Source organism: Cetorhinus maximus, chromosome 3 (genome assembly GCF_964194155.1).
Source record: "Cetorhinus maximus chromosome 3, sCetMax3.hap1.1, whole genome shotgun sequence".
NCBI classification, from domain to species: Eukaryota; Metazoa; Chordata; class Chondrichthyes; order Lamniformes; family Cetorhinidae; genus Cetorhinus; species Cetorhinus maximus.
In genome coordinates this window covers 9,521,106-9,548,929 of record NC_135881.1, presented here as the reverse complement: position 1 = coordinate 9,548,929, position 27,824 = coordinate 9,521,106, and the positions used below count along the sequence as shown (strand labels likewise).

General features: G+C 45.0%; 1 protein-coding gene across 4 annotated transcripts; it reads left to right on the top strand.

Moving 5' to 3' along the window:
* The first annotated feature begins 668 nt into the window (after positions 1–668).
* LOC144675630 (leucine-rich repeat-containing protein 14-like) lies at positions 669–27,024 on the top strand. Of its 4 annotated transcripts, XR_013575115.1 has the most exons (5): positions 669–813; positions 4,957–5,332; positions 13,300–13,941; positions 23,425–24,791; positions 24,849–27,024. XR_013575115.1 is itself a non-coding variant. In XM_078536290.1 (4 exons), the coding sequence occupies exons 2-4, from the start codon at positions 5,007–5,009 to the stop codon at positions 23,996–23,998; spliced, it is 1,542 nt and encodes a 513-aa protein (XP_078392416.1). In that variant the 5' UTR covers positions 669–808; positions 4,957–5,006; the 3' UTR covers positions 23,999–27,024. The 4 variants fall into 4 exon arrangements, 3 of the variants coding, with proteins under 3 accessions (XP_078392416.1, XP_078392401.1, XP_078392408.1); XM_078536290.1 differs by having other exon boundaries at positions 669–808; positions 23,425–27,024; XM_078536275.1 differs by having other exon boundaries at positions 23,425–27,024.
* Positions 27,025–27,824: the final 800 nt, after the last annotated feature.

The following is a 27,824-nucleotide window of genomic DNA, read 5'->3' as shown; positions in this document are numbered from 1 at the left end:
CTCCACGTTTAATGTCAATGTCATAAATACTTTTCAAAAAGAATTGTTTGGAAAGCCAAAATTTTACAGGGCTGTAGGGAAAAGGCAGCGGTCGTGCGACTGAGTGGCTGGCTGTTTCAAAGAGCTGACACAGCTATGATGGGCCGAATGGACTCCCGTTCCCCTTGCCACATTTTTCATTTGGTTTCACTTTTCCTGGAACTGCAGTACCACCAGTCGCCTGGAGTGGGCGCAGCGAAGGAACTTGACCTCCCGCCGCCAGGTGGCGCTGGGAGCGGACCCGCAGTTCTACGCCGGGCCGGCGGAGAGCGCCCTGAGGCCACGCCCCCTACTTTTGGCCCCGCCCCCTTCGGCTACTCTCGTACGGGCCCCGCCCCTACCCTACCCTACGCTGCCCTGGGTCGCGGCCCCTTCTGCTCTGACCCTGTGCCCTGACTCCCCACTCCGAGCCCCGCCTCCTTCCGTCCCGGTCCCGCCCCCGCGCCCACCCCATCGCCCAGACCCCGCCTCCACTCCAAGCCCCGCCTCCACTCCAAGCCCCGCCTCCTTCCGTCCCGGTCCCGCCCCTCCTCGCCTTCCCCATTGCCCGGACCCCGTCCTTCGCCAGGGCCACGCCCTACCCCTCCCCCGCCCCCCCCCCCCCCCGCCCCTGACCAGGCGATGACACCACAATCCGGAGAGCAGGACGGGAAGGCCGTGCAGTGCGCAGGCGCGGCTCTTCCCCGGGGGACATGGCAACCGTTCCGTCTCCATGGAGTCTCATCGCCTGCCGCGCTCACACACAGTCTCAGCCGCGGCCGGAGAACAGGCAAGGTACGGCCCGGGCCCGGAGTCTGGGGGGGAGGGTAAGGCCGGGGCGCAGCCTGAGCCCTGGGCCTGGGCTCAGGCTCAAACTGAGGCCGGGGCGCGGGGGCGGGTGGAGGCCCAGTTGGAGCCTCCCGGCCTGGGCTGCAGTCAGAGAGGTGATCACGCATTAATATTCATCAACATGGTTCATATGGAGTTGCTGTACTGAACGGCCTCAGCTTGTTGTGGAGGGTTAAAGTTGCAGCTACTCTAGAACCGAGTGAGAGACTCGGTCCTGGCCGATCCCGAAGGCTGAACCCGATTGTTCACCGCCTCGGCCCTCAGCCCTTTGCCCGCCCTTTAGTCAGGGGCAGCAGGGTTTAACTCTCAGTCAGTCCCGGCAGAGGGTGGTGTGGCAAGGCAAGTGTCACTGGACAGGGAATCCAGAAACATAGAAGCTAGGAGCAGCAGTAGAGGCCATTCAGCCCTTCGAGCCCACTCCGCCATTCAATATGATCATGTCTGATCCTCTATTTCAGTTCCATACACCCGCCCTCTCCTCAGAGCCTTTGACCACCTTTAGAGGTCCAAGCTCATCCTTTCAGGCCTCGGAGTGGTTTGATATGACATTGCTGTGGACATGTAGGCCAGACCAGGTGAGGATGGCAGATTGCCTTCCCTAAAGGGCATCAGTGAACCAGATGGGTTTTTACAACAATGGCTGATAGTTTCATGGTCAACATGATTGAGACTAGCTTTATTAACTGAATTCAAATTCCACCAGCTGTTATGGTGGGATTTGAACCCCATGTCCCCAGAACATTAGCCTGGGCCTCTGGATTAATAGTCCAGTGACATAACCATTACGCCACCACCACCCCACAACACTGAAACCAATCCCACCATAGCAGCTGGTGCAATTTAAATTTGAGCCAACTAGAGAACAGGTTATTTTAGATCTCATTTTATGCAACAGGAAAGGGCTAATTAATCTTATTGTAAAGAACTTTTAGGAAGGAGTGGCCGTTATATGTTAGAATTTTACATTAAATTTGAAAATGATGTTGTTCAATCCGAAGCTAGGGTCCTAAATCTAAACAAAGGAAACTATTGAAGTATAAAGAGCAAGTTGGCTGTGGTGGATTGTGAAATAGAGTAAAAGATATGATGAAAGACAGGTGATGACCAGTATTTAAAGAATTAATACTTGGTTTGCAACAAATATACATTCTTTTAAGGCACAAAAACCCAGCAGGAAAAATGGGTCACCTGTGGCTAACAAAGGAAGATTCTATTAGATCAAAGGAAGACGCTTATAAAGTTTCCAAAAAAGTAGTAAGCCTGAGGATTGGGAGCATTTTAAAATTCCGCAAAACAGGATCAAGGAACTGATAAAGGGAGAATCGAATATAATAGAACATAAAAACAGAGTGTAAAAAAAAGGTATGTAAAAAGGAAAAGATTAGTGAACGCAAATGTCAGGAGAGTTGATGATGGGGAATAGAGAAATGGCAGAGAAGCTAAATGTGTAGCTTTGTGTCTGTCTTCAAGGAGGAAGATACAAAAAACCTCCCAGAAATAATAGGGAACCAAGATACTGAAAGAAATTAGTATGAGTAAAAAAAAAAGTAGCACTGGAGAAACTGGAACCCGATAGACTACAGACCTGTTAGCCTGACATCAGTAGTAGGGAAAATACTAGAATCTATTGTAAAGGATGTGATAACTGGCCATTGGTCAGAGTCAAAATGGATTTTTGAAAGAGAAATCATGTTTGACAAACCAGTTGGAGTTTTTTGAGGATATTACTAGCAGAATAGGTAAGGGGGAACCAGTGGATGTGGTGTATTTGGATTTTCGGAAGGCTTTCAATAAGGTCCCACGTAGGAGGTTAGTAAACAGAATTTAAGCACCTGGGATGGGAGTAATATACTGGCATGGATTGAGGACTGGTAACAGACAAACAACAGAGAAGGAATAAATGGGTCATTCTCCGGTTGGTAGGCTGTGACTGGCACTGCAAGGATCAGTACTTGGGTCCCAGCTATTTGCAATCTATATCAATGATTTGGATGTGGGGACCAAATGTAATATTTCCAAGTGTGCAGGTGAGACAAAACTAGGTGGGAATGTGAGTTGTGAGGAGGAAGCAAGGAGGCTTCAAGGGGATTTGGACAGTCTGAGTGAGTGGTAAGAACTTAGCAGATGGGTTATAATGTGGATAAGTGTGAGGTTATACACTTTAGTAGGAGGAACAGAGGTTTCTTGAATGGTAAGAGATTGGGAAGTGTTGATGTCCAAAGGGAACTGGATATCCTTGTTCATAAGTTACTGAAAGCGAATATGCAGGTGCAGCAAGCAATTACAGAATCTCAGTGCAGAAGAGGCCCTCCGGCTCATCAACTCTGCACCGACATGAGAAACATCTGACCTAGCTACCTAATCCCATTTACCAGCACTTGGCCCATAGCCTTGAATGTTATGACATGCCAAGCGCTCATCCAGATACTTTTTAAAGGATGTGAGGCAACCCACCTCCACCACCCTCCCAGGCAGCGCATTCCAGACCATCACCAACCTCTGGGTAAAAAAGTTTTTCCTCACACCCCCCCTAAACCTCCTGCCCCTCACCTTGAACTTGTGACCCCTCGTGACTGACCCTTCAACTAAGGGGAACAGCTGCTCTCCATCCACCCTGTCCATGCCCCTCATAATCTTGTACACCTTGATCAGGTCACCCCTCAGTCTTCTCTGCTCCAACGAAAACAACCCAAGTCTATCCAACCTCTCTTCATAACTTAAATGTTTCATCCCAGGCAACATCCTGGTGAATCTCCTCTGCACCCCCTCCAGTGCAATCACATCCTTTCTATAATGTGGCGACCAGAACTGCACACAGTACTCCAGCTGTGGCCTCACCAAGGTTCTATACAACTCCAACATGACCTCCCTACTTTTGTAATCCAAGCCTCGATTGATAAAGGCAAGTGTCCCATATGCCTTTTTCACCACCCCACTAACATGCCCCTCCACCTTCAGAGATCTATGGACATATATGCCAAGGTCCCTTTGTTCCTCAGAACTTCCTAGTGTCATGCCATTCATTGAATACTCCCTTGTCAAATTACCCCTTCCAAGGTGTATCACCTCACACTTTTCAGGGTTAAATTCCATCTGCCCATTTGACCATCCCGTCCATATCTTCCTGTAGCCCACGACACTCAACCTCACTGTTAACCACCTGGCCAATCTTTGTGTCATCTGCAAATTTACTAATCCTACCCCCCACATAGCCATCTATGTCGTTTATATAAATGATGAATAATAGGGGACCCAGCACAGATCCCTGTGGTACGCCACTGGACACTGGCTTCCAGTCACTAAAGCAGCCTTCTGTCATCACCCTCTGTCTCCTACAACTAAGTCAATTTTGAATTCACCTTATTAAATTACCCTGTATCCCATGTGCATTTGCCTTCTTTATAAGTCTCCCATGTGGGACCTTGTCAAAGGCTTTGCTGAAATCCATATAAACTACATCAACTGCACTACCCTCATCTACACACCTCCTCAAAAATTCAATCAAATTTGTTAGGCATGACCTCCCTCTGACAAAGCCATGTTGACAATCCCTGATCAAACCTTGCCTCTCCAGATTCTGCATCTTGAGTTCAGGTGTTCGATGTTCCCTTGGTCAAGGAATACAGAAATGGTGTAATGAAAATGAATGAAGAACGTCACAACGATTGGCTCATAGTTTCATGTTGCTTTCTTCATAGAAACATCTCGGCCAATCAGCATTTTACTTGCCAACCAATCAGCACCCTTTTCTCGTGTAGTATAAATTGTTGTGATTGTTTGAAATTTGGCATTCTAGTGTTTGTTCCAATGAGTGCAAGATGAAAAGCTTCAGCAACTTCTGTTTTCAGCAATATTCTAGTTCTGTATTACCAAGTGACTGAAAATGCACTATTTGAAACGTAGTAATGCAGAATTAATAGACTGCATCTCCTGTGAGGTTCTTAGTGTTTGACCACATTTCAGCTGGGATCAGGTACTCATGGGAACAATCTACCTGCACAAGTTGCAGGCACAGAGGCTCAGTAGAGACAACGGTTCAAAAAAGATGTGTTTCTTGGATCTGACCGATATCATTCTCTCTCCCACCAGCCACCCACTGACTGCAGCATCAACGTGACCCGGGCTGTTTCTTCGGAAGGATGCATTCTCTGGTCTTCTTTTGTGCGCAGAAAGTGATTTCAGACCACGCCTCAACCCGTAAAGCCCTGGACTACATCCCGCGTGAGATCTACCCGGTGTTGTTTAAAGCTGCCTTCCTGGACATACGGACACTGGTGCTGCGCGATGTGGTGCAGAGGTGGCCCTTCAGCATTCTCAACTTCTCGACCATCCTGAAGAGATGCAAGCACTGTGACCGTGATGTGATCCGGGAGAAGCCCAACAAGCAGTGCTTGCAGGCAGTCATAATGGGAGTAAAGGACTACCTAACGAACGAGCTACGACAGAACCGCACCCCCAGCAACAGGTACTAACTAGGATGGTTCCAGCTCAAGTGTACTGATTATTAGGATCTAGTAATATTGGGGCCTGTTAACCATTTGACAACCCATAAATTTGTTTTGATAAAATTAAAACCGCTTTGGTTGCTCTATTGATGCCTTAACCAGCTGAATGACAGACTTGCCAACACAGTTCTTGACTGAACTTTCTCACCTCGGCATTGGGCATTACTATAATTCACCTTGCCTACTCCCCACAGGCCACAGTTCTCCATCCCATGCCAATGCTCATTGACAAGTCTCGCACATGAGGAAGCTGAGGCACCCCGGTTGGGTGCCTGCAGTCCTATGGACCTGTACAGTGGAGGTGCTTCTCTTCAGGAGAGAGCTGGCAGGGTTAGGAGCAGAACAACAGCCAACCTGAGTTGGACTGAAATTTGTTTTGTGGATGGGATCTACACCTTGTGCGGCTGATCTGGAATGCGAAGGACAAGGGTTACAGTTAGCTTCTTATATCTAAACGAAGATCAATTCATGGAGCAAGATAGGCTTTTGGGGCCCCTGCCCTCTGGCTCTTCTTACTGATCAGGCACAGTGTTACTCCTGCTCTGTAGTAACCTGGAATATTGCGTTACGCATCAGACTGCTTGGAAGTGGAGAGGGTGGAGTAGTGGTAATGTCACTGGACTAGTAATCCAGAGGCCCAGGCTAATGCTCTGGAGTCATGGGTTCAAATCCCACCAAGGCAGCTGGTGGAATTTAAATTCAATTAATGAATATGGAATATAAAGCTAGTCTCATGAAGCCATCATTGAATATCATAAAAACCCATCTGCTTCACTAATGTCCTTTAGGGAAGGAAATCTGCCATCCTTACTTGGTCTGGCCTATATGTGACTCCAGACCCACAGCAATGTGGTTGACTCTTACCTGCCCTCTGCAATTGTCTAGCAAGCCACTCAGCGAAAGGGCATTTAGGGATGGGAAACAAATGCTGGCCTTGCCAGCAATGCCCACATCCCAAAGATTGAAACAAACCTGAGTCTTTTTCTTCTTGGCTCTGTATCTCAGCCATGCTGCTGTGGGGAGGCAGAAAGAAGAGAAGGCAATTTGCAAGGAGTGTAGCATTGAAGCTGCTGGTGTTCATCCCAGCAGCAGCTCAGCAGCCCTCAGTGCATTGACAGGTCAAAAGGGGAGTCCAGAAAATAAGCATTTTAACAACTTCCCGGAAAGAAATTCTCTTCCTGTGAGTCTTACAATCTCACACCCTCAGCCCATTAGACTGGCTGAGCTCTGCACTTACCCATGGTGTAGTGTGCAGTTCATTACATGTTTGGTTTTACTGGATTCTTTCAAGGGAATGGGGGGTTGGGTTAAAGCAGGAGGGATGGCAGAGAGAACATGGAGTTATCAATGAGCTGAGGAGAGGACTGGGAGACTTCCTACACTTGTAGGAAGGTGAGGGTAGGGACAAAGGAGAGACTAGCTGGAATTGTTAACTTCCTTTTTGTTATTTTGCAGAAAAACAAAAGCATCAACATCTCAGGACAATTTCAAGCTTAGGTACAGCAAATATATTAACCTGTATGAGAGGAAGCATAGAAAGACAGTACTTTATCATGTAAAGATTTTTTTATATGTTTCAGGGCAAGTCTTGAAAACAAACCCCAACCTTCTCAGAATAATGTGGGGTGCAATCCTGTCCCTGCCTGTGTAGTATGCATAGTGAGAAAGTCACAGACACTACCCTCCATCCCAGGGTCCTCTATACAGTGGGACAACCAGTGACTCTTTCCTGTAATGTCCTGGAAGGGAGGATGGATGGAGGGGAGATTGGGGAGGAAATCATTTGGCTGCTTTGTGCCCGGTTAGCATTAATGCCCTGCTGAAATCTTCTCCTCTCCCACTGCCACCCAGAAACAATTGTAAAAGCCTTGATGGAGAATGCATTTAAAAATGGAAAATGTGGCTCCTGTTTATTGAACTATACATTAGCCGGCAGCTAGTGTATCCTTCCAATCAGTATTCCCTCTCCCTGCCAGATGCTGATGCAAGACATCCAACTGCCCCATGTTAGGCTGCCAGGGTGTGCAGAGGAGTGCTTTCAAAAGACTTGTGGTTCTACGATGCAAACATGGATGAGAAAGAACCTTGTATTGAAACTACTCTGTCTACCCCTTGCCCCACAGCTACCTAGAGGTAAGCTTGCTGGTAAAATTGCTCTGTGAATTATTTTTTTACTTTGGAGGGAAATGCGATGTGTTGGTTGTCCAACCCAGGGAAGTAAGATGTAGCGACGCAGATTCCTCATCTCTGGTCACAAAGGCGATTCCTCTTCAGGGTGGTGAGGTGGGGAATCTGAAGATGTCACCTCCACATCCCTCTTGCACTTTGTCACTGCCTAGGGGCAGGTTTTTACTTGGCACCCACAGTAACGGAATGGCACAATGCACAGAGAAACCGCAGGTGGCAAAAAAAAATGTGTATCGAATGTATTGCTGTTTTTGGTTGGTGGATAGGGAGTGTTTGCTATCTGCCATCCAGTTGTGACAGATTCTATACATGACAGCAATTACAACACCATCATTGAAGATGGTTCGTTTAATTGGGAAAAATCAAGACCCATAATTAAATTTTAGGTTGAAAAGAGCAAAAGAGATGATAAGTTGGATCAGGAATTAGCTATTGGCTAATTGAGCTCTTGAGAAAGATTGAGATTAGGAGTTTCAATTCATTCACAGAATATGAGCATCACTGTCTAGGTCAGTGTTTATTACTCATTCCTAATTCACCTTGAGAAGATGATGGGCCACCATCTTCAACCTAACTATAGCTGGGCCACTGCAGAATGCAGTTTAGGGTCAGCCACATTACTGTTGGTCTGGTGTCAAATACAGGCCAGAATGTGTTAGCACGGCTGATTCAGATGACTCTGTAATAACAATCTGGTAGTTTCATGGTCAACATTACTGTGATTAGTTTTTATTTCAGATTTATTTAATTGAATGAATATAAACTCTCTAGCTGTCAAGATGGGATTTGAACTTGTGTGCCTGGATCATTAGTTCATGCCTCCTGGATTACTGGTCCAGTATCATGACCAAGATGCTACCGTTCCCATTAAATAGATCATAGATACTGTGATGAGTCTTGATTTTAACAGTGAAGCTGCGGAAAGGGAGGATATAATATAGAGGATGGCGTATCTATTGCTTAAAAAGAATGATGAGAAATTTCAGAGAAGCACAGGTCATAATATTGATCGGGTAGAATCAAGAAAGGTTGCCTGGGGATATGAGAAAGCCCTCTGCAGATATGGGAGCAGTATTCCAATCTATGATAGAATCAGCCTAATAGAGAGGTGTAAGTCTTCGGGCACAAAAGGCCAGGGCTTCCTGGCCGCAGATTGCAAGAGGAGGTGATATTTGACATTAGAGCGAGTCCAGATGTTAACAAATGAAGGAGTGATGGTGCAGCCAACAGAAGTGTCTGTGAGTTAGAGGTGGGAAGAAGGAACATTCTGGGATTTAGTCACCTGATTGCGATCCTGAGTAGCCTTGATTCCCACAGACTATCGCTGCTGCAGAACAAGAAGCTGGATATGAACATTGGAGTTGGCAAGAATGTGAATTTCAGCAGTGGTAAAGTTAGAGTGGGGATAGATTGAACTTTTATAGAACTCTAGAATGATACAGAGCAGAGGAGGCCATTCCAGCTCATTGTACCTATGTAGTCTCTTTGAAAGTGCAATCTAATTAGTCCTACTCCCTTGCTCATTTCCAGTAACCCTGCAGGTTTTTCTCCAATTCCATTTTGAAAGTTACCATTGAATTTACCTCGAACACCCTTTCAGGCAATGCATTCCAGATTACAAGCCACTGCATAAAAATAAAATTCTCTTCATCTTGCCTCTGTTTTTTTGCTAATGACCTTAAATCAGTGTCCTCTGGTTACCAGCCCGCTTGCCAGTGGAAACCGTGTCTCCTTATTGGCTCTGTCAAAACCCTTCATGATTTTGAATATCTATTAAATCTCATGTTAATATTCTCTGCTTCAAATACAACAATCCCATCTCCTTCAGTCTCCACGAAAATGAAGTCCGTCATCATCTAGTAAATCTCTTCTGCACCCTTGACATCCTTCCTAAAGTGAGGTGTGTGGAGATGGTCACAATTCTCCAACTGAGAACAGTGTTTATAAAGCTTCAGCCTCTGTGTGTAAAGCCGTGGATTCCATATGCTTTCCTAAAGCCTTTATTACTTGTTCTGTCACCTTCAAAGATTGGTGTTAGTGCAGTCCCTTTTCAAATTGTCCCATTTAAGTTTATTTTGCCTCTCCTGATGCTGTGAAGTGTATAGAGTACTGCATGAACTCACTGAGGCGAGTGTATGAAATTAGCTGGCTGAGTGAAGGTGAGAAGCAGAGATATCGGAGAACTAACATGAGCATGTGTGTCCCTGCGATATTGTGTGGTTGTTGTACAAAGTGGGATAAGTGAACCTTGGGGCTTCGTTGAAAATCGAAGAAGATAAAATTCGAGTTTCAGAAATTGGACATGTTTAGGATAAAGGACGTGAAGAGCTTATTAAAAGGATATATAATCATAAAAGTAAAGAGGAGCTGAGCTCTAACACTGAAGGAGGGACAGACTCAAACTTAGAAGCAGAAATGTTAAGCAGAAGGTTAATAAAATGTTTTACAGACACTGGTGAACACATTGGAAAAGACTGCCAAGTGAGGCTTTGGATTTGGGTTGTGTTTGTAAGTTTGAGAGTTTGGTGGACATTTGGCAAGGGAAGTGATTGACTGGTAAGGTAAGATGGACTGCATTGGCCTTGCAATTATATAGGGCTTTGGTGTACTATGTACAGTTTGTGTCTCCTTACCTAAGGAAGGATGGACTTGCCTTAGTGGGGTATACCAAAGGTTCACTAGACTGATTCCTGGGATGAGAGGGTTGTCCTGAGATGGGAATAGCATGGGCCTATATCCTCTGGAGTTTAGAAGAATGATGGGTGATCTTATTGAAATGTATAACATTCCTAGAGGACTTGACAGAGTAAATGCTAAGAGACTATTCTCCCTGGCTGAGGATTCAGGAATTCTGGGTCATGGTCTCCAAAACGATGTAGATGGGTTGGTGGAGCGGGTGGTAAAGTGGCAGATGGATTTTAACATAGAGAGGTGTGAGGTCATACATTTAGGGAGGTCAAACAGTTACAGGGATTACACAATAAATGGGAATATACTAAGAGGGGTAGATGAAGTGAGAGATCTTGGCGTACAAGTACACAGGTCCCTGAAGGCAGCAGTTTAAGTAGACAAGGTTGTAAGGAAGGCATATGGAATGCTCTCCTTCATTTGCAGAGGTATAGAATATAAAAGTAAGGATATAATGTTGGAATTGTATAAAACACTGGTGAGGCCACAACTGGAGTATTGTGTGCAGTTCTGGTCACATTACAGGAAAGACGTAATAGCTCTGGAGAGAGTGCAGAGGAGGTTTACAAGAATGTTGCCAGGGTTAGAAAAGTGTAGCTACGAGGAGAGATTGGATAGGTTAGGGTTATTTTCCTTAGAACAAAGAAGGCTGAGAGATGACTTGATTGAGGTGTACAAAATTGAGGGGAATAGATAGAGTGGACAGGATAAAATTGTTTCCCTTGATGGAGAATTCTAGAACCAGGGGACATAGATTCAAGATAAGTGGCAGAAGGTGTAGGGGGTGCCGTGAGGAAGAACTTTTTAACGCAGAGGGTAGTGGGTGTCTGGAATTCACTGCCCAAGTTGGTGGTAGAGGCAGAAACTCTAAACTCTTTTAAAAAGTACCTGGATCTGCACCTTAAGTGCTGTAAGCTGCAGGGCTATGGGCTGGGTGCAGGAAGGCAGGATTAGAAAGAGCACCTGGGTGTCCTCGGGCTGGCATGGACAAGATGGGCTGAATGGCCTCCTTCTGTGCTGTAACTTTTCTATGGTCCTAATAGGGCTTGGCTGTTTAGGTCTGAGATGAGAAGAGATTTCTTCATGCAAAGGGGCTGTGAATCTTTGGGAGAGAGGGCTGTGGTTGCTTTCACTGAGATTGATAGATATTTGGGCACTAAGGGAATCAAGGGATATCGGGTAGGGTTAGAGTATAAAGTTGATCAGCCACAACCTTATTAAATGGTGGAGCAGGGGCTTGAGGGGCCATATGCCCTAATGTTCTTATTGCATTCAGAATTTTAATCATTCACAGAAATTGCACTATTGTCATTTGAATGTTATATAATAGTGTTGGTGCTCCCTAAATCCTACTCAATGTTGATTATTATTTTTAAGCTGCAAATCCATTATGCAAAATTAAATTCCTTTAAGCATCAGGATTTATTTCAAGGTATGCTTTATTTTTTACTCGAATCTCACTTTAGGTGAATTTTGCACCAGTTATGCTCAGGGATATTACTTCTTGGTCATGGCGTGTGCTTTCCAATTACTATGTTAACTGAGCCCAGGTCAGTTATAGGGTGAGATGCAAAATAATGTTGCCTGATAATCTCTCATTCAGAGAGTGTATCCTGTAATTTTGACCATTTCATCTAGAAATCTTATAATAAACCCTGGCAGGTTGAATCTCGTCTCTTCTGGCTGTAAGGATCTGATGTGTGGTGTTGCTCTATGAGCTGTTGTTCAAACCCCACTGGCAGACTGGATCGCACAGTGAAGTCGTGATTTTGTACATTGGCATTCTAATCTGAATATCTGGTTGGACACTCTCTATGTTGTTAAACGAAAGTCAACAAGAACATAAGAAATAGGAGCAGGACTAGACCACACAGCCCATCGAGCCTGCTCCGCCATTCAATATGATCATGGTTGATCTTGGGCTTCAACTCCTCTTTCCTGCCCGCTCCCCATATCGATTAATTCCCTGAGAGATCAAAATCCTGTATATTTCAGCCTTGAATGTTTTCAGTAGTAGAGCATCCACAACCCTCTGGGCTAGAGAGTTTCAAAGCTTCACACCCCTTTGAGTGAAGTAATTTCTCTGCATCCTAAATGATTGTCCCCTTATCCTGAGTCTGCGCCCCTGTGCTTTAGATTCTCCTACCAGCAGAAACAATCTCTCAGCATCCATCCTATCAAGCCCCTTCAGAATCTATTATGTTTCAATGAGATTGCCTCTCATTCCTTCAAACTCCAGAGACTATAGGCCCAATTTACTCAACCACTCCTCATAGGGCAACCCCCTCATCCCAGGGATCAATTTAATGAACTTTTGCTGTATTAACGCTAAAAAATCTGATCAAACTAATACCTGCACTGGAGGTCTATTGCTATCTGTCAGGAGGATTCACTATATAGGGCTTTTAAAGTTGAGGTTTAATCAAAAAAATAGGCACTGGGAAGGGTAATCAAGAGCTTAGTCAAAAAGGTGATGTTTTAAAGACATAAAGCTTAGGAAATCTGGAGAATTGATAATGGAAAACAAGGAAACGGCAGATAAATTGAACAGGTATTTTGCATCGGTCTTCACTATAGAGGATACAAGTAACATCCCAGAGGCAGCTGTAAATCAGGAAATGGAAGGTAGGGAGGAGCTCAGGAAAATTATAATCACCACAGAAATGGTACTGAGTAAATTGTTGGAGCATTTATGTTATTCACCTCAATTCCTCATTCTCACATTCACTGGGTAAAGACATTTCTAGTAAATTCAATAATGAATTTCAGAATGACTGACTCAAGTTCTGGTCTCCCCCACAGATAGAAACCTCTTCTAAGCCCACCCTATTAAAGACATCAATCAGGTCATCCTTCAGCCTCCTCTCTTCTAGAGAAGAGAACCCTAGCCTGTTCAATCTTAAAAGCTGTCGCACACCATAATTGTATTCTTGGGATGAGTGTTACTTCATTGCCTAATTAGGTAGTTGAGTCATTGTTCCGGTAGTGTCTGTGATTGATGTTTCTAACCTGAGTAATGGTGACCCCAATGGTTTGCATCCTTGGTTCTTAGGAAACACCGATTGCTCCGTGTTGTGGACCTCACAGGACTCCAGGATGATGGAGACAGGCAAGATGCAGATACCATTGGCCAGTGGTCCCGAACTGTGGCTTTGGCCAAAGCTTGCATTGATATATCTCGGACTAGCAGAAGGGACGAGTACAATTCATCTAAGCGGAGGAAAGGCAAAGGTGGTACCCCGCTGGATGGAACCTGTGACAGCCAGGTGTGCGTCGAGATCCACGCCAACCTCTTCATCACAAGCAACTCTTACGCAACAGTAAGGGATGCACTACAGATCAGCAAAACCTCTCCCTTGTGTCTGAAATGCCGAGATCTTCGAGCAGAGGAATTATCTGCAAAAAAGACGATCAGTATCCTGGAACTGTTGGATCCGGTAGTTCTCAAGAAGATTGAGCTGCGATACAACAACCTTGGCCTCTGTGGGCTCAACGCTGTGTTCCCTTACTTCCCGATGTTTGGGAACCTGATCAGCCTCAAGCTTCCCTACAGTAATATCGATGTGAGGCACATGACTCCTGAGATGGAGGAGTCCTTCCAGAGCATGGTGTCAGCGTTCAGCCAGTTGCCTAATGTGAAGGAGTTAAACCTGGCGTCCTCCAGACTCTCTGGGCGCATCCGGGAACTGCTGAGGTAAGTGGTCAAACGTGTCTGTTGTTCTAGATCTTGCCCCATCACTTCCATTCACATCCGTCTCCTGGTAATGGTTTGGGCTCTCCGACTGAGCAACTCTTCTCAGTGACACCCAGTGAGGAGCATCCTAGTCTGGATAATAGTAGGATTCAGGTTGAGACCTTTTATCTAATCTCAGAGCGACTTGGTGTTCAAAAGTTTATTTTTCCTTTCTTGATTCTCCTCTTTTCACCTACAAAAGTGTGGGCCTCGGTTCAGTGAGTGAATCACATTTTGGAATAGAAAGTTGTGAATTGAAGCACTGCTTCAGGACTTGAACCCATAACCTAAACTGTCACTGTACAATACTGAGGGTGTGCTGCATTGCTGGAGGCGCCATCTTTGGATGAAGATATTAAACTAAGCCTGCGTGCCAGTCCAGGGGGTTGCCCATAGCACTGTTTGAAGAGCATCTCCTGCTGGTCTGGCCAATACTCGTCTTCCACCATAAAACAGATTAACTGCTCCTTTACCTTGTTGCTGTTTGTGGGACTTGGTTGCTGTGCCTGATGTCAAAACCATAGTGACTGCAATCTTACTGAAGCTCTTCGGGATATCTTGAGGGCTGTATGAGCACCATTTCATTGCTGAGCTGGGGCTTGTGTAGGGCAATACAAAGCCAACATTTGAATGGAGAAGTAAGTATGGTGCAACAAGATTGAGATTGGGGGTCAGAGCAAGGTGAGATTTGATGATACGGCCCATATCGCCACTATGGCAGGGGAGAGGGTGGAAAGTATAACCAGCTTGGGAGTAAGAGGCAAGATGTCATCATTGTCTACGAACAAAGTCAGTCAGGGCTGTGATGTCAATGCAGTGATCCACAATAAGGTTATCATGAACGGCAAAGGCTTTGTCTCACACACACACACACACACACACTGTATTTTGTGCGGTTGTATCTCACAACTGACAAGAGTCAACAAAGCCCAGAGAGAGAGATATACACAGATTGTAGATTTACTGGCAGAGTCCATGGGTTCAATCGTGGGATGGAGAAGTGGGACTAGGAGGTTCACATGCCCCCAGATTCTGGGAGTCCTGTTCTATGGGCACTGCCAGTGCACTGGTAGCTTTCTGAAAGTCATTCTACTGACGCAAGTAGAGATAGTTTGTGCCAACAGGCAATTTGACTGGGGGATGGATGGCAGTGGTAGGGAGGGGCATATAGGTCCTGCCTCCACATACCCTTTCTAAATAGGGTCACTAGTTAATAATCCGGAGCAAGAATCTTTACTAACCTTACATGGAATTACAACACAGAAGCTGACTGTTCCCCCAACCAGTCCTTGGTGTTCATACTGCACAAAACCTTTGTCCCAATCATAACGTAAGAAATAAGAGGAGTAGGCCAATTGGCCTTTCGAGATTGCTCTGCCATTCAATAAGATCAGGGCTGATCTTCTATCTCTACTCCATCTTCCCCCACTATCCCCATATCCCTTCATTCCCTTAGTACTCAAAAATCATTCAACCTCAGTCTTGAATATACTCAATGACTGAGCATCCACAGCTCACTGCCTTAGAGAATTCCAAAGATTCAAACCCTCTGTGTGAAGAAATTTCTCATCCCACTCTGAATTAGCTGACCCCGTCTTCTAGATTCCACAACAGAAGAAACATTTTTCTCAGCATCTACTCTGCAAAGCCCCTGAAGAATTTTATATGTTCCAATTAGATCACCTCTCATTCCTCGAAAATCCACAAATATTGGCCTCGTCTGCTCAATCTCTCCTCATAGGATAATCCTGTCATCCCAGGAGCTAGTCTGGTGAACCTTTGTTGCACTTCCTCCAGGGGGAATAAATAAAGAAACATAAACTGCATTCAGTATTCCAGCTGCAGCCTCACCAATGCCCTGTACAATTGTAGTAAGAGTCCTTTAGAAAACGAATTGGAAACAAAAGCTAATGTGCCATTTGCCTTCCTAATTGTTTACTGTGCCTGCATGATAACTTTTGTCATTCTTGTGCAAAGACAGCCAGATCCCTCCGAATGCAAACATTTCCCAATCTCTTACCATCTGGATAACTTTAGGCTTCACCACATTGTATCCATCTACCCTGTTCTTGTCCACTCATCCACTCTGTTGATATCCCTCTGCAGCCTCTTTGCATTCTCCTCACCACTTACTTTCCCACCTAATTTAGCTACATTACAGCAGTGACTCCACTTCCAAAGTACTTAATTGGCTGTAAAGCTCTTTGAAACGTCCAGCGATGGTGGAAAGCACTATATAAATGCAAGTCTTCTCTTTCTTTTTCTAACTTCGTATGTTCAGCGAACGTGGATGGTGTTACATTCAGTCCCTCATCCAAGTCATTAATATAGATTGTAAATTACTGATGCCCAAGAATTGATCTTGTGCTACCCTGCGCGTTATGTTCCAAACATTCACAGCCCTTTAACAAAAACAGAAAATGCTGGAAAAATTCAGCAGGTCTAGCAGCATCTGTGGAGAGAGAAACAGAGTTAATGTTTCGAATCCATGTGACCCTTCTTCAGAGGCTCATAGGGACTCGAAACTTTAGGGAGGTAGAAATTAAGATGAAGAAGAAAATGTGTGGTGTCAAGTAGAAAATACAGTTGAAAACCAGGCTGAATACAGGAGGTGAAGAAGCAAATAACGGAAACAAAGAGGGAGTATGAAAAGATACTGACGGTTAATGTAAAAGGGAATTCCAAAGTCTTCTACAGGCACATAAATAGTATAAAGGGTGGTAAAAGGAGGAGTGGGGCCAGTGAGTGACAAAAAAGGAGACTAACACATGGAAGCAGGTTGGCACGGCTGAGGTATTAAATGAATAATTTGCACTGTCTTTATGAAGGAAGAAGATGCCACCCAGGCCATGGTAAAAGATGAGGTAATTCAGATGCCCGATGGGTTTAAAATTGAAATTACTTAAAGTTGATAAGGCGAGGGGACTGGCTGAGATGCACCCAAGGATGCTGGGGGAAGTGAGAGTGGAAATCGCAGAGGCATTGGCCATAATTTTTCAGTCTTCCTTTGACTCAGGGGTGATCCTGGAGGACTGGAGAAATTCAAACGTTACACCCTTGTTCAAAAAAGGGTGCAAAGATGAGCCCAGCAACTACAGGCCAATCAGTTTCACTTCGGTGGTGGGGAAAATTGTAGAAACAATAATTCGGGACAAAATTAATGTCACATGGACAAATGTGGGTTAATTAAGGAAAGCCAGCTTGGATTTCTTAAGGGAAAATCACGTTTAACTAACTTGCTGGAGTATTTTGATGAGGTAACAGAGAGGGTTGATGAGGGCAATCCTGTTGATGTGGTGTACATGGACTTTCAAAAGGCACTTGATACAGTGCCACACAACAGACTTATGAGAAAAGTTATAACTTGTGGAATAAAAGGGACAGTAGCAATGTGGATACAAAATTGGCTGAATGACAGGAAACAGAGAGTAGTGGTCAATGGATGTTTTTCAGGCTGGAGGAAGGTTTGAAGTGGAATTCCCCAGGGGTCAGTGTTGGGAGCCTTGCTCTACCTGACATATATTAATAACCTAGACCTTGGGGTACAGGCCACAACTTCAAAGTTTGCTAATAACACCAAACTTAGAAGCATTATGAACTGTGAGAAGGATAGTGTAGAACTTCAAAAGGACATAGACAAGTTGGTGAGACGGGCGTGCAGGTGGCAGATGAAGTTCAATGTGGAGAAATGTGCGGTGATACATTTTGGTAGGAAGAACATGGAGAGACAGTGTAAAATAAAGGGTACAATTCGAAAGTGGGTGCAGGAGCCGAAGGACCTGGTGTAAACGTGCATAAGTCATTGAAAGGACAGGTTGAGAGAGCAGTTAATAAAACATACAGAATCCTAGTCTTTATTAATCGGGGCAAAGAGCAAGGAAGTTATGTTGAACTTGTATAAGTCACTAGTTTGGCATCAGCTGGAGTATTGAGTCCTGTTCTGGGTGCCGGACTTTTGGAAGGATGTGAAGGCATTAGAGAGGGTGCAGAAAAGATTCATGAGATTGGCTCCAGGGGTGAGTAACTTCCGTTAAGAAGAGAGATTGGAGAAGTTCAGACCGTTTCCCTTGGAGAAAAGAAGGTTGAGAAGAGATTTGATAGAGGTATTCAAAATCATGAGGGATCTGGACAGAGTAGATAGGGAGAAACTTTTCCCACTCATGAAAGTATCGAAAGTGAGAGGGCACAATTTCAAGTAACTAGTAAAGGAAGCAAAAGTGATATGAGGAGAAACATCTACACTCAGCGAGTGTTTAGGGTTTGGAATGCACTGCCCGAGAGTGTGGTAGAGGCAGGTTCAATTGAAGTGTTCAAAAGGGAATTAGACTGTTAATCTGAAAAGGAAGATTGTGCAGGGTTATGGGGAGAAGGAGAGGGAATGGTACTGGGTGAGTTGCTCATTCGGAGAGCCTTTGCAGACACGATGGGCCAAATGGTTGCCATCTCCACTGTAACAATTTTGTGATCCTGTGACTGTTACCCAGAAAGTAGACGTTTACAGCACCGAAGGAGGCCATTCAACCCATTGTGTCTGCACCAGTCAACAAAGATCTGACTACACTAATCCCATTTTCCAGCGCTTGGCCCATAGCCCTGGAGGCTATGGCAACACAAGTGATTATCTAAAAACGTATTAAATGTTATGAGAGTTTCTGAAGCAAGCACCCTTTCAGGCAGTGAGTTCCAGACTCCCACCGCCCTCTGGGTGAAACAATTTCTCCTCAACTCTCGTCTTAGCCTTATACCTCTTACCTTAAATCTATGCCCCCTGGTTATTGACCCCTCTACAAATGGAAAAAGTACCTTTCTATCCATCCGATCTATGCCCCTCATCATCTTCTACACCTCCATCAGGTCCTCGCTCAACCTTTGCTGCTCCAAGGAAAACAACCTCAGGCTATCCAATCTTTCCTCATAGCTCAGACCCTCCAGCCCAGGCAGCATCCTGGTAAATCTCCTCTGCACCCTCTCCTGTGCGATCACATCCTTCCAAAAATTCAGGTTTACTAATTGAATTCAAATTCCAACAGCATGGTGGGATTTGAACCCATGTTCCCAGAGCATTAGTTTGGGTTTTTGTATTGTTAGTCTTGTCACATTAACACTACTCCATCTCCTCCTCAAAGTAATTTGTTTGCTATGCGTTTCACCAGCCCTCTGCTCTCACTGCCCTGCAGTTACTACTGGTGGCTAACAATGGTGCTTGTTGCTAAAGATAAGTATTAGACTGGATTACGATGCTTTCCTGTTGCATAACAAATGCATCTGAAGAATGACCATGTCGGTGTGACCCTAGAGCGCTCACTGATCTGTACCTTAGCAAGAAACCAGTGCTTTCATTCTGGAATCATACCTGAGGTAGCGCTTTCACCTCAGAGCCCACAGAAGTTGTGGGTTATACAACCTGTTACTGAAATTTCAGCACCAATGCTGCGTCTCTGGTGCAGTACTGAGGGAGCGCTGCACTGTTGCCGTCCTTCAGATGAGAAGTCAAACTGAGGTTGTTTGCTTGTTGAGCCTGTTGTAAAAGCTCCTCTGGAGAGATCTAGACTCCTGGCCATTTATTCCCTTAACCAATATCACTAAAAGTAGATTCACTGGTCACTTCCCTAGGTAACAGCAGTAAAGACACTTCAAAAAGTGAAGTGCTTTTACACTGTGCTGCAGCCGTGAAAGACTACATAAACATGTTTTTGTTCCTTTGTGTGAAGAGGCGGTATTAATGGAAAGCTGTGTACAGCTGCTGGGTTTGTGTCCCTTGTTTGTTATTTAGAGGTCACTCTTGACGCACTGTTAGAAGATTATGAATTGGCTCTGAACTTGGAGAATGTCTTCTCTCGATTATATCCATGAAATATAAGGTTAGTGGATATAGCAGGAATCAGGTAGTAATAAAAACAAAGTGCTGGAAAAGCTCAGCAGCTCTGGTAGTACCTGTGGAGAGAGAAGCAGAGTTAATGTTTTGAGTCCAATAGGACTTTGGAACAGGGAGCATTTGTGGGCACTATGGAAGGTGACAGCAGATCATAGTGAATCTGCTTTTCACTTCCCCTATTACCCAGGTTTACTGTAATTTGATGTATGTTTCAGGAACCATTTCCCAATCAGTTCTGGCACAAAATCTGATAATTTGGATGTTGAGATATAGAGTTAAAGGACTTGCATTTATATAGCGCCTTTCACAACCTCAGGATGGCCCAAGGCATTTTACAGCCAATGAAGTTCTTTTGAAGTTTAGTCACTGAGATATGGGAACGAGGGCAGTCCATTTGCGCACTTGTCTTTGTTTAGTGATGTTAGTTGAGGGATAAGTATTGACCACTACACTGGGAAGAGCTGCTCTGCCATTTGAAATAACATTGAGAGATCATATACAAAAACAGAATTACCTGGAAAAACTCAGCAGGTCTGGCAGCATCGGTGGAGAAGAAAACAGTTGACGTTTCGAGTCCTCATGACCCTTTGGCAGAACTGAAGTATAGTTAGGAGAGAGGTGAAATATAAGCTGGTCTAAGGTGGGGGGGCGGGGAGAGAGAGAAGTTGAGGGTGGGGTGGTTGTGGGGACGAGCAAGCAGTGATAGGAGCAGATAATCAAAAGATGTCACAGACAAAAGGATCAAAGAGGTGTTGAAGGTGGTGATATTATCTAAGAAAAGTGCTAATTAAGAATGACTGGCAGGATACTCAAGGTACAGCTCTAGTGGGGGTGGGGTGGAAAGACTAACAAAGTATTAGTTGTAGATTTAAAAATAATGGAAATAGGTGGGAAAAGAAGAATCTATATAAATTATTGAAAAAAAAAGGAGGGGGAAGAAACGGGGTGGGGATGGGGGGAGGGGGAGTTTAAGATCTAAAGTTGTTGAATTCAATATTCAGCCCGGAAGGCTGTAAAGTGCCTAGTCGGAAGATGAGGTGCTGTTCCTCCAGTTTGCGTTGGGCTTCACTGGAACAATGCAGCAAGCCAAGGACAGACATGTGGGCAAGAGAACAGGGTGGAGTGTTAAAATGGCAAGCGACAGGGAGGTTTGGGTCTTTCTTGCGGACAGACCGCAGGTGTTCTGCAAAGCGGTCGCCCAGTTTGCGTTTGGTCTCTCCAATGTAGAGGAGACCGCATTGGGAGCAACGAATGCAGTAGACTAAGTTAGGGGAAATGCAAGTGAAATGCTGCTTCACTTGAAAGGAGTGTTTGGGCCCTTGGACGGTGAGGAGAGAGGAAGTGAAGGGGCAGGTGTTGCATCTTCTGCGTGGGCATGGGGAGGTGCCATAAGTGGGGGTTGAGGAGTAGGGGGTGATGGAGGAGTGGACCAGGGTGTCCCGGAGGGAACGATCCCTACGGAATGCCGCCAGGGGTGGTGAAGGGAAGATGTGTTTGGTGGTGGCATTATGCTGGAGTTGGCGGAAATGGCGGAGGATGATCCTTTGAATGCGGAGGCTGATGGGGTGATAAGTGAGGACAAGGGGGACCCTATCATGTTTCTGGGAGGGAGGAGAAGGCGTGAGGGCGGCTGCGCGGGAGATGGGCCGGATACGGTTGAGGGCCCTGTCAACGACCGTGGGTGGAAAACCTCGGTTAAGGAAGAAGGAGGACATGTCAGAGGAGCTGTTTTTGAAGGTAGCGTCATCAGAACAGATGCGACGGAGGCGAAGGAACTGAGAGAATGGGATGGAGTCCTTACAGGAAGCGGGGTGTGAGGAGCTGTAGTCGAGGTAGCTGTGGGAGTCGGTAGGCTTGTAATGGATATTGGTGGACAGTCTATCATCAGAAATTGAGACAGAGAGGTCAAGGAAGGGAAGAGAAGTGTCAGAGATGGACCATGTGAAAATGATGGAGGGGTGGAGATTGGAAGCAAAATTAATAAATTTTTCCAGGTCCCGACGAGAGCATGAAGCAGCACCGAAGTAATCATCGATGTACCGGAGAAAGAGTTGTGGGAGGGGGCCGGAGTAGGACTGTAACAAGGAATGTTCCACATACCCCATAAAGAGACAGGCATAGCTGGGGCCCATGCGGGTACCCATAGCCACACCTTTTATTTGGAGGAAGTGAGAGGAGTTAAAGGAGAAATTGTTCAGTGTGAGAACAAGTTCAGCCAGACGGAGGAGAGTAGTGGTGGATGGGGATTGTTCGGGCCTCTGTTTAAGGAAGAAGCTAAGGGCCCTCAGACCATCCTGGTGGGGGATGGAGGTGTAGAGGGATTGGACATCCATGGTGAAGAGGAAGCGGTTGGGGCCAGGGAACTGGAAATTGTTGATGTGACGTAAGGTGTCAGAGGAATCACGGATGTAGGTGGGAAGGGACTGGACAAGGGGAGAGAGAAGGATCCGCAGTATCCTTAGCATCCGCAGTAGCTTTTAGCTTTTTGTTTTTATCTTTGCGAGATCGTATGTCCACCTGAGAGGGGCCTCGGTTTAACATCTCAACTAAAAGCTGGTGCCTCTGAGTGCAGCACTGATGTCAGACTAGACTTGGTGCTCAGGAGTGGGACTTGAACCCACAACATTCTGACTCAGAGGTGAGATTACTACCTAGTGAGCCACAGCTGACACCAATAATGAAAACGCACTAAGCACTTGTGAGTATGACACAACATCCTGTTGCAGTTTCTCCTTGGTATCATGTTTCATTCATTATAACTGGTGGCTAGAGGCAACTGGGAGCAGTGACTTTTCATGGAACACCCTTTCTTGTGACATTACAAAGGAAGTTTTGCTATAGAAAAGCTCAAACTCACTATTTCGGCTTGTTTATTTCGATGGCATCAGGACGGTGTGTCTTCAAGCCCCTCTAGGATCGACACTGTGCAGTACTGAAGGAGTGCTGCATTGTCATCCTTCAAATGAGAGATTAAAACCGCCTGCCTTGCTGTAATTGTGCCAGGAAACCCTCCCAATTTCCACCCAAACGCCACCAAATAACAGATTGACCTATTGTACATAAATTGGGCAGTGCTTACCCCGCACAAAGTGATGGCACTTTAAAAAGGAAACTTATTCTATGTGAGGCAAGAGAACCAGAGGGGAGGAGATTTTTTTTCCCCTTAAACACAGAGTTATGATGATCTTGAACTGTCTGAAAGGGTGGTGGAAGATGATTTAATAGTAACTTGAAGGGGCTATGGGCGAAAAGCAGGGGAGTAGGACTATTTAGCAATTTCAAAGAGCCAACACAGGTAGGATGGGCCAAATGGCCTCCTTCAGTGTTGTATGATTATTTGAAGGGCAATGGGACCCTCCGAGAGACCTGATGAGGTGATATATGAACACAAGTTCTTGTCTGTCTTTGTCTCGCCCACAGTGTCCATCCCTTATAAAAATAGTCTGGTCCCAGGCTGCCTCTGGCCAGCTCACTACACAGTAAGTGATTTGATCCTGTGGTGTTTGCTGTACAACTGTGTGATACATCGGCCCTTCTCATGTGGAGTGTAATGGATTTGTTTCAAACAGTGTCTTGCAGAAACCTTTGGAAAGCTTGGAACTTGCTTACTGCTACCTTCTACCAACCGATGCAACCTACCTGGCCAACAGCCATCATGCCCCTTTCCTGAGGAAGCTGGATTTGAGTGGCAACAACCTATCTGATGTCCTTCTGGGTCCCTTTTGCCAGATCCTGCAGCACTCCTCCACCTCGCTGGTGTACCTGGACATCATGGAGTGCCGGGTGATGGACAGACAGCTCACCTCCTTCCTGCCCGCCCTCAGGCACTGCTCTCAGCTCCAGTATTTCAGCTGTTTCTGTAACCCGATCTCCAGCCAGGGCCTCAAGGCCTTGCTTCATACAGCAGTGCAGCTACCAGTCCTTAAAATAGTCGTGCACCCTATTCCAGTCGACTGCTATGAAGAAGGCCTCCCCTGGCCCCCATCTACGTATGACCTTATTGACTACAGCATTGATCAAGAGAAACTGAGTCGGGTTGATGCAGAACTGAATGAGATACGGTTGAAGGCAGTGCGAACAGATATTGTTACAACAGTTGAGTTATACAATGACTTCTCACTCGACATGTTGCAGTTGTACTGAAGCAAACACCCATCGTTTTTTTTTAAACAACAGGAACAGCTTGTATTAAATGCGTTTGAGACACACATACAATTTATATTAATTGGTTTTATATGTTCACTATTATCTGATTAGATCAATAATTATATATCTATATCTTATAGCTTACAAGCATTGGCGCAGTTGTAATAAATTTCAGTTCATTGACTTATCTTTTTAAGGAAGAAATGAGATGAGCCATTTTCTGCAGTGTCTTCCCCCAGCCCCTGGCGCATATACAGGATGCACAGTGGAACCAATTCTTTCTTTTCCCTCTTCCCCATTCACTTCAAGTCAACTCTTGGCTGGTGGACTCAGTTTGATATGGAAGGTGCTTGTCGAGTGGGTGCATTGAAACCTAAAATGGAGCCTTGAGAAGCTGGTTTGTGTATTGGGGAAGGCTGTGAGGTGAATTAACCAAATCGCCCTTGATCATTGAAGGGCTGATGGAGTGACGGCGGTGCATTCCAACACCAGAGAGTGAGTCTTGCCCTTATTCAATGTCCAGCTTTGAGAGGATGTGCAAGTGATAAAGAAGAAACTGTAGTCAGGGTCTCTGAAATTGTGTTGCATCCCTGGGCCCATTTTTGATGTTCCAACCAATTTGTGCATCGTGAGGTTGTAAGTGTGGAGTGAATCTCCCAAGTGGGAGATTTTTTTGTTTTGTAAATGTTCAGAGAAGTGGTTCAACCATCCTCTCAAATCAGTTCACCCACGAGCCGCTCAGCTGTTTAGTTACAGCAGCCATTGAATTGTTAACCCTTTCACTGACTCAGCTGAGTCAGAAGTTAAGTAGCAACTTGCTAAATTGGTGCCTTTTGAAGCGTAACAGGCATTTTTATTAAAATGTGTTCCTGTGTCAAATTAGAGATGAAATGAAACATTTTATTACTTAGTATGTTTGAAGTATTGATGAGCTTGTCAGGCCTTATTGGGAGATGGATGCAGTAAGTAGCTGGTTATAATGTTTAACTCATTGTCGCATTAACCAAGCCAGGAAGGTGCAGTTCAGCACAGTGGAATGTGCAACTTGTAAATCCCAGTTTATTTAAAAGACAAGGACTGACGAGCATCAGAGGCTGAACTCAACACAGCTTGTTGAGGAGCTGAAAGCTCAAGGTTATTGAGTGACCTACAAGGCAAGTGTGGAGATTAGCAGATTGGGTGTTGCTGATCCATCAGATTGAGGCCACCAGCTTTGGGCCCAAGTATTTAATAAACACCGTGACTGACTTGGTACAAATCACAATTTGCATGCAAGAAATGTTGCATTGCTGTGATATGCCACGGAATTGCAGGAACCATCCCCCCCAACAGTGGCACCTTCAGGAGTAGTACAGGAGACAGGGAGATGTGTCATTATTTTAATGTTTTAAATGTTTATCCAAAAATGCCAGTGGCAGCTGCTCATCTGAGACTGAAAGTCCCCAGGGTAAGTGCTCCATGATCCTGTCATTAACAATGTTCTCTCTAATATCATTGCATGACTGGCTTGTTGCACTGTGCGGCTATACACCTCAAAGAGACAGTTGCTTGTTCATGCCCTGTGTGTTGCCTGTGCAGTACATTCCTGATTGCTTTGTGTCGGTGCACCCGTGGAGCTATTGGTAATCACCAGTGAGTAATTGGGATTGAATTTGCTACGAGGATGGATCCCTTCACTCCGCATCACTGTTGTTGAAATGGCTGAATGCAGATTTTACAGGAGCTTGCAAACAGGATATAGAGAGCTGTATTTGTTTGTTAATTTGTACACAGGGCGGTGAACGTTGCTGACGGGACCATCATTTATTGCCATTCCTAAAGCTGGTATTTACCTGTACCCTGAACTCTCTAACAAGAACTGCTTGCGTGCAATATTACATTGTCAGAAACCCAGGCCCTTCATTCAGTAGACAAGCAGACACTGTAAAAAGCAACCAGGCCACCCAAATCAGACAGCCTGTGGATTTAAAAAAAGTCATGTGCAGCAATGATGCTCTGCCCATTAGCAGCACCAAGGGGATCTGCCTCATAACTGTCAGGATAAAAGCAAAATACTGCTGCTGCTGGAAATCTGTCATTAAAAATGAAGTGCTGGAAATACTCAGGTCAAGCAGCATCTGTGGAGAGAGAAACAGATTTCAAGTTGATCTTTTGTCATAATTAAGTGACCTTCCCTTAGTCTTCTTCCCCTTCGCACTTGCTTGAAAACTGTTGCATCTTCCATTTCCGATTACCTATGTAATAAAAACAGGAACTGCTCGGTGGGTCAGGCAGCATCTGTGGGGAGGAACAGAGTTAACGTTTCAGATCATTGCCTTTTTGTTAGAACAGAAGGAAAGATAGAAACGCAAGAGTTTTTAAACCACAGAAGTGGGGGGGGATGGCGCAGGAGAAATTAAAGGACAAAAAGGTTTCATGATACAGAAGTCCAGAGGAGGTGTGAATGGCAATATAGCTGCCACGTGAACGTAACATGAAGGAGAAAAAAAAGTGAGTAGGCAAAACAAAATAGAATAAGATGGAGGCAGAGATTATGATTTGATGAGCTCAATTTTGAGGAAAGATGAGGTGCTGTTTCTTGAGCTGAAGCAGACCAAGGACAGAAAGGTCAGAGTGGGAGCAAAGTGGAGAATTAAAATGACAAGCAAAGCAACTCTCCTTCTGTCTCTGCAGATGCTGTCTGGCATGCTGTTTCCAGCATTTTCTGCTTGTGCCTCATTGTGTAATTGGAAACTGGGGCAGATGACATCTCCACAGTAACCTTTTCTCCAGCCTGTTTTCTGAAGATTGGGACACCAAATCGCAGATTAAAACGTGTAGCGGTGCTCTGCCATCTTGAATATTATTCTGTGGGACACTCCAGGCCCATTTGATCATTGTGTTTGTACCAAGTGCACAATTTATTTTTAAAAATGGGCAATGGAGAATTTAGCCGCTCTATAGAAATGTGGGTTAGATTTGAGCCTAATGATCATTGTACTTCAGAGATGTATCCATTAAAATTGAATTATTTTTTCTTTGGAGATGAATGCACTATTATTCCATTTAGTTCCTGTTGACCTTGCTGTCTTTGTACATCACTGGTGATGTATGTAAATGTGGGGAAGTCCATTAATATTGTCTCTCATCATCCTGCACAAAGCAAGAGTTGCTATAGGGTGGCTTCTTTTGCATCACGTCTTGGCCTATTTGAGGCAAAACTCACAACAGGTTCATTTTGTGTGTGGCGTTTAGATGTTTGTCATTAATTCCAGCCACTGCCTGATGCAGGGACTGGTGTTCAGTGACTGTGCTGTAACTTGTCTTTATTTTTCTTCCATGGGAATGTGAGTATCATTGGCAAGGCATTTGCTGCCCATCCCATTGGGCATTGCTCTTGAGAAGGTGCTGGTGAACCATCGCCTTGAACCACTGCAGTCCATTTGGTGTAGGTACATCCACAGTGCTGTTAAGAAGGGAATCAAAAGGCCCTAATCACTACCATCTTCCTTCAACCCCATTTCCTTCATCTACCTATTCAATCTAGTTAGTAGCTAATGAAGCTGCATCACCAGTGATGTGCACTATTGCACGCATCATCTTGCTTACTCTTGGCTGGTTAACTGTCCAGCAGTTTGAACACATTTTATTTTTAATATGTTCACAGTTCATGGGATGTGGATATCACTGGCAAAGCCATCATTTATTTCCCATTCCTATTTTTTTGCTCTTTAATGGGATATGGTCAGCATTTGTTGTCCATCCCTAATTGCCCTGAGGTGGCAGTGGTGGTGGTGAGCTGCCTTACTTGGCATTAATTAGCCCAAACCTTGCTGCATATGTG

What these genes read in the sequence shown, in the direction of transcription:
- LOC144675630 (XM_078536290.1), top strand. Translation starts at nt 5,007, where the DNA reads ATGCATTCTCTGGTCTTCTTTTGTGCGCAGAAAGTGATTTCAGACCAC. An exon ending in AACCGCACCCCCAGCAACAG is followed by an intron (nt 5,333 to 13,299) that starts GTACTAACTAGG and finishes CTTGGTTCTTAG; the next exon opens with GAAACACCGATTGCTCCGTG. An exon ending in CGCATCCGGGAACTGCTGAG is followed by an intron (nt 13,942 to 23,424) that starts GTAAGTGGTCAA and finishes TGTTTCAAACAG; the next exon opens with TGTCTTGCAGAAACCTTTGG.